Genomic DNA, 8,527 nt, shown 5'->3' with positions numbered 1-8,527 from the left:
AGAATGGACTCCAGGCAGTGGGTGTGGTTTGGGCTTTGCTTCTGTGAAGACTGACAGCCTTGGAGACCCTGTGGGCAGTTCCACTCTGTCCTCTGGGGGCGCTGTGGGTCGGAACTGACTCCACAGTGGTAGCCTGCCTGCACCCAGAGTAACTGGAGGGGGGCTGCCTTGCCTCCATCTGATCTCTGTACAGCGCCCACTGGACTTTCTAAAATATCCCTGTCACTCTGCTGCTCACGTCCCCTCCCTGGCTTCCCACTGTCCTGGAGGCAATGTCTCCCGCTCTCACTGGTCCTGCGTCACCCTGGGTGGCCCCCCCACCGGGTTCCAGTCACGCCAGCCTTCCTCTTCCCTTCAGACCACAGGCTCCCTCACCCTGTGCCAGGCCCTCTGCCCCCACTCATCTCTGCAAGCAACTCTGTCTCTTGCCACTGATCTTCTGGGCTGGCTGCTACCCGTCTCCAAATCTCATTCACTTCCTCGGGAAAGTTGTTCTTTAATCCTGCCCTCCACAACCCCCCGTCTATGCTCGGTAGCCCCTCGACTCCTTCAGAGCCCACGGCCGCCCTGGAAGGACTTGTCATGACTTGCTGGCCGCCCTCCTAAGCTCCGGGCAGAAGGCACTTGGTTTGATCTGATTTCAGCCCTGGCACGTAGCACGACGCCTGGAGAAGACAGGTGCTTGGGGATGACAGACGGCGGGCGGCTGGCTCACAGCGGCTCGCGCTCAATGGAATTCCTCACTGCCCGCTGCAGGTGGACAAGCTAATGACAGGTGTCCGATACGGACTTGTTGGATTGAATCAAATCCGGGTAACAAATATCATGACACAGAAAACAAGGCGATTCAATTAAATCCAGCTGACATTTCGGGAGACAGTTTTTATGAGCTACGGCTGGTGGATGAAGTAAAAGTTTTAAATAGGTTCTCATAACACCGGCCTCAGCCATGGCGCCCCCACTCAGCAGGCTGTCTGCAGAGGGCAGAAACCTGTACAAACCTGGCTGTGATTTCTCAGTGGATGCTTTCAAATACGTCACAGCTCCATCAGGGTGAAAAAGATGAACTGAAAGGACTGCTGGGCTGCGCAAAGTCTATAGTTCACCTTCCAACAAGGGAAGTACAGAATCCCACGGGCGGAAGAAAGAGGAAAGATATATTTGGGGCAAACTCCAACCATGGCAGAGGGCCACATTCCCAACACTTGGCCCCCTATTCCTCCCCAGACATCCCCTGCCCAAGAGTTGTCCCACCTTGGTTGGTGGGACCTGAGGCTGAGTAGAGAGAGGCTGGGTCGAGGCCACACACAGGTGGGAAAGAGGGGGTCTAACTAGGAGGGGCGTTGAAATGGGAGACCCTGAGTCCCAGACCATGGTCCAATACCATGTACCATGTCCTTCTGCAACTACTGACTCTTGTTCTTAGACTGTGCATCTCAACCGGTGGGCATTCTTTTCCCAACAATATTCCACATCAAGGGAAAAACTGTCTTATGCCAAAGCCAGCCAAGGCTCTGGTCCCTCAAAGAGAGAGAAGCTTGCTCTTTAGTGGAGGAGACATGGAAAGAGAGTTTGGACTGGATGTCTCCAGAGGAAGATAATCAGATGTTTAGAGAAAGGAGACTGGCCAGCCCGCGAACCACCGACAGCAATGCTTGGGACAAACACCTGCTGGGCTGTTGCAGTCCCTCAGCTCCAGGCGGGGCTGGAAATAATGCAAGCAACAAAGGAATGTTCCCTGTAGTGTGTTGGATCCAAAGAGAGCAAGGACACCATTTTGACTGCCCCCTGGAGCCACTGTCCTGAAGTTTCCATCTCTCTTCAACAGAAAGAATCTCGCTGAGACCTGGCCGCAAGAGGGAACGTATCCTCTACCTGTCACGTCCTAAGGACGCCAAACCAGGAGTTTCCAGTGGAGAGCCTGATTGGTGAGTGACAAGAAGTGGGGCCAGAAGACCCCCGTGGAAGGGACCAGGGGGAAAAGCCACTCCCTTCTCCCAGTCCCAACAGACCCAACCCTTGACTATGCTAAGCTCTCTGTGAGAATTACCATGTTCCAGAAGGAATTGTACAGCATCGAAATGACCTCTGTGCGATGTGACATACAACGCCACGAAGGCTCTCTGGGCTGTCCAGTTCTTCCAGGCCTTGCCCTGGAAATGTTCAGAATTTGCAGTTCGATAGAAAGAATCTTCAGTGATTCCTAGACATGAGAGCTGGAAAGACAAACGGATGACCACACGGTGAGTTCACGTTTCTCTCAAGAAGTACAGGCACGTTTTGCTAGACAGGTGACTGGGCCTTCTTGGGGCAAGGTTCGTTTGAATACCAAATTAAGGCCCATGATGGAAACACATAGGTGCAAGCCCTGATTGCAAAGTTGGAAAGTACCCAGGGAGGGCTGGGGAGGGCGCCATTTAATGCTCTGTCGAGTTCAGGAAATACTGATTAACCACGCGGCAGGCCCAGGAGGCAGGAAACTCATCCTGTCCATGTTCTGAAGATAGAAAATAGCTTTGCTGGGCGTCCAGAGGAAGAGGTTATGGCCATCAAGGAAAGACCCCAAGCTCCGTGGAGCGGCCTCCCCAGAGGGGAACAAGATTCTTGGGAGACTGGGTAGGTCCTGACCTTCCGCTCTATTTTTGTGCCCATTGTCTCTGCTGACTTTTGGAACACTCTGAACTGCGCTCCCAGATGAATAACAGCCTGTGATACAATCATCTTTGGGTGAAGGAGGAAGACCGTGGGTTCTATCAAGAGGAAACTCTGTGCCAGACGTTGGGGTCAGCTGTGGGAGCGGAGCGGGGAGCAGAACACAGGAGGGAATAAGACAAAGGTGATGATGGTTCTGACCCCCATCCAGGGCGGACTCAACTGCTGGAGGTGGGGGCGGGGAGAGACTGGGGCGCGTGGAAAGGAGGGAGGCGGGGAAGGAATGGAAAGAGTGTGCAGACAGCCGACAGGGGACCCACCCTTCCGCCCAGGGCCTGGTGCACCCATTGCCCACCCTCCCTTCCTGACCCAACACCCCTCCTGCGCCCCGCCTTCCCAGCCTGCTTCCCCAGCCAGAAGTCAACTCTACCCCATTCCTCTATAACTTCACAGCTGCTCCTGAGCCTTTTCTAGAAAGAACCCACACACTCTTATTGAGTGAGTCTTCCTTTTCTTCGCCGCCCTCCACACCAATCCCCACACTCAGCCCCAGAGCCCAGCGGAGGGCCAAGCCCAGGCCTGGCAGTGGCCTCTGCTGTGCAGAGAGGATAAACCGTCCTGCCCTCCACCTGCGGGTCCCGTCTTGGTGCTAGTCCAGCGCTGCTCACTAGGCCCAGCTGGGCTGGTGCCTCCCCAAGCTACTCGCATCTGCGGTTCTTCTCAGAGGGCTAAGCGGGGTTTCCAGCTCTACAAAGCATGCACAGAGCAAGTGCGCTGCCGGAGTCCTCTGGGGACGGGTCGTAAATCCTCAGTAAGTGAACACATGAAACCATGGCCAAGAGTGAACAGGAACACTCGACACGGGGTCGGGGTTCTGTGACGTGAGCCCCGGTATCTCTTCCCCTACGCTGAAACTTTTATTTGCTCCAACTTTCACATTACAAACTAAGCGACGTTCCCCTACGATTTACAGCTGCTTCATAAAGTATAATAGCCATTGAAAGAAGCATAGCCACCTTACTAGGGTCCCCTTCCACTGATGCCAAAACCAGCTCCGTCCATCCATCATAATGCCAGATACATAATGAAATAATTCCACCAGGAACAACGTCATGGAACTTCAGCGTAGCATCATCCATCAAAACTCCTGCGGGGAATAATTGTTTCTTTAAAAAATGGGTATGAGAGATAAACTATTACGCTGTTCGGTTAGATTATCTGACCTTGGAAACCGCAGAGATAATTTTAGAACTGTGAGCACCAATCTCATTTGATGAGTCTGCATGACTGTGTTTGTTGTCGTTAATGCTTTTTAGAAAATTAATTTGGCTCAGCTCAAATAGAAGCTGAGGAAAAACACAATGGCAGTGATTTATAAAATTCCATAATTATAACTCATCCTATTGTGAGAAAGTGCATGAGTCGGTAAAGTCATTTTATAAGGCAAAGTCTGCAAACAGAACCACTTAAACTTGAAGTAGCTGTATGCTACAGACAGCACAATGCTGTTACGTGAGTTCCAGACCTAAGTACGAACTCTGGGTAATGCCATCACTAGCCAGCACGAAGGGTAACATTGACAAATGGAAGGTTGATGGGGTTTCTCACTTTTGGCCCTACTGGCAGCTGGAAGCAGGTGATTGTTTGTCGGTGCGGGGGTGCTGTGCACCGCAGGGTGTTGAATGGCATCTCTGGTCTCCACCTACTACATGCCAATCATACCCTTTCCCGGCCCTGACAACCAAGGATGTCTCCAGACACTGACCAGTTCACCCCAGCTGAGAACCTACGGCACAGAGAGCTCAAGTCGCCCTTGACCACCAGTGGCACGTGGGGCTCCTCCAAGTACGGCCTCACCTTACTCAAGGGGATGACGGATCCACTCCCTCCGAAATTCCTAGTCTATGGGGAAGACCGGCAGAATTAGCATGAGGGGATTGCAGGACGTACACACACACACACACACACACACACGTAGATCTCACTCACAAATCACAGCAGAATTTGCTTTTCTCATAAGGCCACAGGGCTGAAGTTTCAGCTCTGCCCAGGCTGCATGATCACATATTCCAAGTGAACTGGAATTTAGAAATTTCTTGATTTCATGATGCAATGTGGTAAGTACTTAGTCATCATGCTAAGTACTTTAGTACTTGTTCTAGGTACTCCCATGCTTCCTACTAAGGACTTCCCCTCTCTGCTTCAACCCTCATGAAAACCCTATGAGACAGGTTCATATCTCAGTTCCCTGATGAGCAGATGGGGACCCCCGTGGCTAGTGAGGTGGGAACATACCCAGACCTGCGTCCCTCCAGCACCCCTCAGTTCTGGGTAGGCACCCCTGGGTTACTAGGTCATGAGGGTGGACATACATAAGGAATATTCCAGAGCCAACCCTTCTGCTGACAAGTGGATTCCAACTCACAGCAACCCTGCAGGACCGAGTAGAGCTGTCCGGAGGGTTTCCCAGGCTGTGATCTTTACGGAAGCAGACTGCCACGTCTTTCTCCACAGAACAGCCAGTGGATTCAAACAGCCAGACTGTCAGTGCGCAGCGGAGCGCTTAACCCCTGCGGCACCGGGCTCCTTAGACAGGGGATGCTGATTAGCACATTGCCCATTAGGGTCCTATCTGCAATGCTAATGTGAAGGATAATCAGTAATCAGCCTGAGTAAGACAACTTCACTCCCTGAGCACTTGGAAAACATCGAGTACAGCTCTGTTTATCCAAGAGCCAACGGAGTTCAACGCACGCAAGCTGAACAGCTTCCTGAAACAGGAGCGCTCTGAACGGGCGGCCAGACACTGCCTTCGGCTTAGACAGATGCTAATTATCACCAGGGAAATAAACGATTAGCGCTAACAGACGTGCACCGTGGACCCTCGTCCATGTAGCTGCTAACCCCCCTTTCTAGTTGTCTGGTCCTCCCGGCTGCCCTGGGGCGGGGAAGCTAGAGGAGGCGCTGGCTGATTACAGAGAGGCAGTAGCCAAGATTTCTTCTACCTCCTCTTTGGTTTGCCTTCAGTTGTAAGGACTGCAGCAGGTCAAGCTTTGTGCAGTTGCTAAGTGCTTGTTGAGGGAAAGGATTGTGACATCATTGTTAAGTTGCCACCTCCTAGTTTTCCTGAATTTAGTACTCTGCATGGCTCATCCGTGTAAATAAATTAACAGAAGGGGTGCTGAACATTTGCGGTTGGGAAGGCATCGTTTTCAAATTCCTTGCTCTGGAACTCTTATCATGTCCTTCAGTAATTCACTCACGGTGAACATGCTAAACACAGACTAGGCTCAGTACACATTTCTTTCCAAATGAAGCCTCCCAACTGCTCACCTGCATCTTTCAAACACTCCTCTAGGACTACAAATCCATCCTTAAAAGACTTGGTCTATTTCAAGGAGAGCAAGGGAAAGCATTGTGGCCTCCAATACACATTTTTGCATTTCCCAAGTCATTCCCATCTCTGGGGGGAACTGGCAGTCAGTGTCCGCTCTGCGGATTAGGAAACTGAGCCCCGGGAGGACAGACTGGGGGAGGGCAGGGTGTGGAGACAGGCGGCTTTCAGATCCCTGTCTGTCTCCATCGCTTCCCGGCCCCTGCAGTACCACTGCAGTCTCTCTGCAATATTGGCTGTTCACACTCTGTGCAGCAGCCCAGAGATTTTTTTTTCCCCTATCTTTGCTTTCTTGAAGTATTTTGCATTGATTTCAACCGGGTGGGGAGATGATGGAGCCCAGGGGCTTTGATCCTGTTCTCATATCCTAAATACTGTAGGGAATTGGGACAGGGGCAGCCATGGTCCTTAGGTCAGGGAAGAACTGATGGAGGGAGAGATGGGCTCCAGGGTCCTTGACCTCCATGGGCATCGACCACGTGGGGTTTGTCTGGACAGGGAGGCTCCGGGGTCCTGACTTGGCCACAGGGAGTGCTGGGTGCTGGGTTCAGATTCTGATGGGGCTAGATCTGAGCTCCAGATAGGGACAAGGACACAGCTGAGGACTTGGGGTTCAGATGCCGACTGCATTACTGCCAGTATCTGAGATTCAGACGTGGGTAGGGTTTACATTGAGATTTGGGGTCCTGACAGGGCAGTTTGCTCCTGATTTGGGTTCTGATGAAGGCAAGGTTTGCTTTGGGTTTGGGGGTACTGGCATGGGAAGGGTTTGTTTTGGGATTTGGAGTCCTTTTGTGGGACGGGCTGGCTTGGGGCTTGGGGCTCCGATATAGACATAATCAGTGTGGCAACTGAGGGGCAAGAATAAGGCGAGTCTGTCCTGGGCTTTGGGGGTCATGATGGTGGCAAGCTTTGCTCTGGCATTTGGGATTCTTATGTAGATGAGGTTGACTAAGTCATCTGGATTTCAGACACGAGCAGTTTGCTTGGAGTTTGGGGGGCCTCGCTTTGAACTTTGGCTTCCTCACATGAACACAATGGCTTCAGGTTTGGGGAGGTGATGTAGACAGGGTGCAGGGCTATGGGATTCAGATATGGGTAGGTTCAGCTTGGGTTTTGGGGTCCTGATGGGGGATTTGCTTCATGTTTTAGAGTCCTTATGAGGGCACTGTGCTTTGGGGTTGGGGTTCTGGAGTTGTCATGGTGAGCTTGGGGGGACCAGCTTTTAGACATGAGCCGTTTGCTTTGAGTTTTGGGGTCCAGCTGTGAGCAGGGTTTCTTTCAGATGCTGGCATCCTTATGTGGACAGAGTTGGCTGATGGGGTTCTGATACCCAAGGAGTGGAGACTGGGGGCTCAGAACTGGGCACATCTGCCCTGGGATATAGGGTCATGGTGTGGGCAGAGTGGGTTCTGGGATATAGGTTTCTGTTGCAACCAGGGGTAGCTTGGGGATCTGAGGTTCCATATGGACAGGGTTTGCTGAGAGATCTGGGTCCTAAGGTGGGCTCTGATGCCCTTATGCGGACACCACTGCTGGAAGATTTGGGGTTCTGATATTCACATGGTTAATCTGAGGATTTGGGGTTCATATTTGACCGGGTCTGTTTTTGGTTTGGGGGTGGGTAGGACTGAAGCGTATGGACAAGTTTGCTGATGGATTTGGGGTTCGGGAGTCATGATCAGCTGGGAGATTTGGGGTTTGGCCTGGGGCAGGAATGTTGTAGGTTTTGGCATCCTAAGGTGGGCAGGGTTTGTCTCAGGCTTTGGCGTCCTTGCGTGGAAATGGTTGGCTGAAGGATTTGGGGTTGTGATGTTCAATGCTTATCTTGTGGATCTGGGGTTTGCTTTGAATTTGGGGTACTGGCGGACAAGTTTGCCCTGGGTTTCAGGGTCCTGCTAAGGAGAGGCTTTATTCCTGTGTTTGAAGGCAGTGGGTTTGGTTTGGTTTTTTTTGCAGCCCAGTGTGGACGTTGTTAGCTTTGAGACTTGGGGTTCTTATGAAGACATGGGTAGGGTGGGGCCTGGGGTTCCACGGGTCCTGCTGTGGCAGGCTGCCTTGAGATTGGGATCCTGGTGCCGGCAGGATTTCTCTTGTGGATCCGGATCCTGCTGTGGACAGGCTTTGCCTTGAGATTTGGGGTCTAATGGGAAGTGGGGGGCCAGGGGGACCTGGGTTTTGAAGGGAGAGGTACACTTGTTTTGAGAACTGTGTCCTGCTTGAAAGGGTGTGAGGGTCCTCATGCACGTTCGGGTTCCCCTGGGACTTCCAGGCCTGACCTGGGCTGTGGGGCCCTGGGGTGGGAGGTGGGCTGTGGCGGGGGCAGGGGCCACCTTGGTCCAGGTACCGGAGCCGCTGCAGGTTGAAGGGGAGGCCGGCCAGGAGGTCCAGTTCCTCCTTGAGCTCCCGCACGGTCATGTCGCTGCGGCAGTTGGGCACGCGGAACAGCTCCCCGGTCTCCTCCAGCCGCACCCGCAGGGC

At 52.6% G+C, this 8,527-nt stretch overlaps 1 protein-coding gene across 1 annotated transcript in view; it reads right to left on the bottom strand.

Annotated features, from left to right (window-relative positions):
- Window positions 1-8,527, bottom strand: part of ANKRD60 (ankyrin repeat domain 60) — a gene marked incomplete at its 5' end in the record, with an annotated part of 9,774 nt that extends 1,247 nt beyond the window's left edge. The window contains 3 exons of the mRNA XM_007951526.1: window positions 2,051-2,216; window positions 3,669-3,799; window positions 8,380-8,527. Coding sequence (XP_007949717.1) covers window positions 2,051-2,216; window positions 3,669-3,799; window positions 8,380-8,527 — 445 coding nt within the window. The remainder of the gene's footprint in view (window positions 1-2,050; window positions 2,217-3,668; window positions 3,800-8,379) is intronic.

Source organism: Orycteropus afer, unplaced genomic scaffold (assembly GCF_000298275.1).
Source record: "Orycteropus afer afer isolate SDZICR_OR568_19922 unplaced genomic scaffold, OryAfe1.0 scaffold00295, whole genome shotgun sequence".
Classification (NCBI taxonomy): domain Eukaryota; kingdom Metazoa; phylum Chordata; class Mammalia; order Tubulidentata; family Orycteropodidae; genus Orycteropus; species Orycteropus afer.
This window is presented reverse-complemented; position numbering and strand designations above follow the sequence as displayed.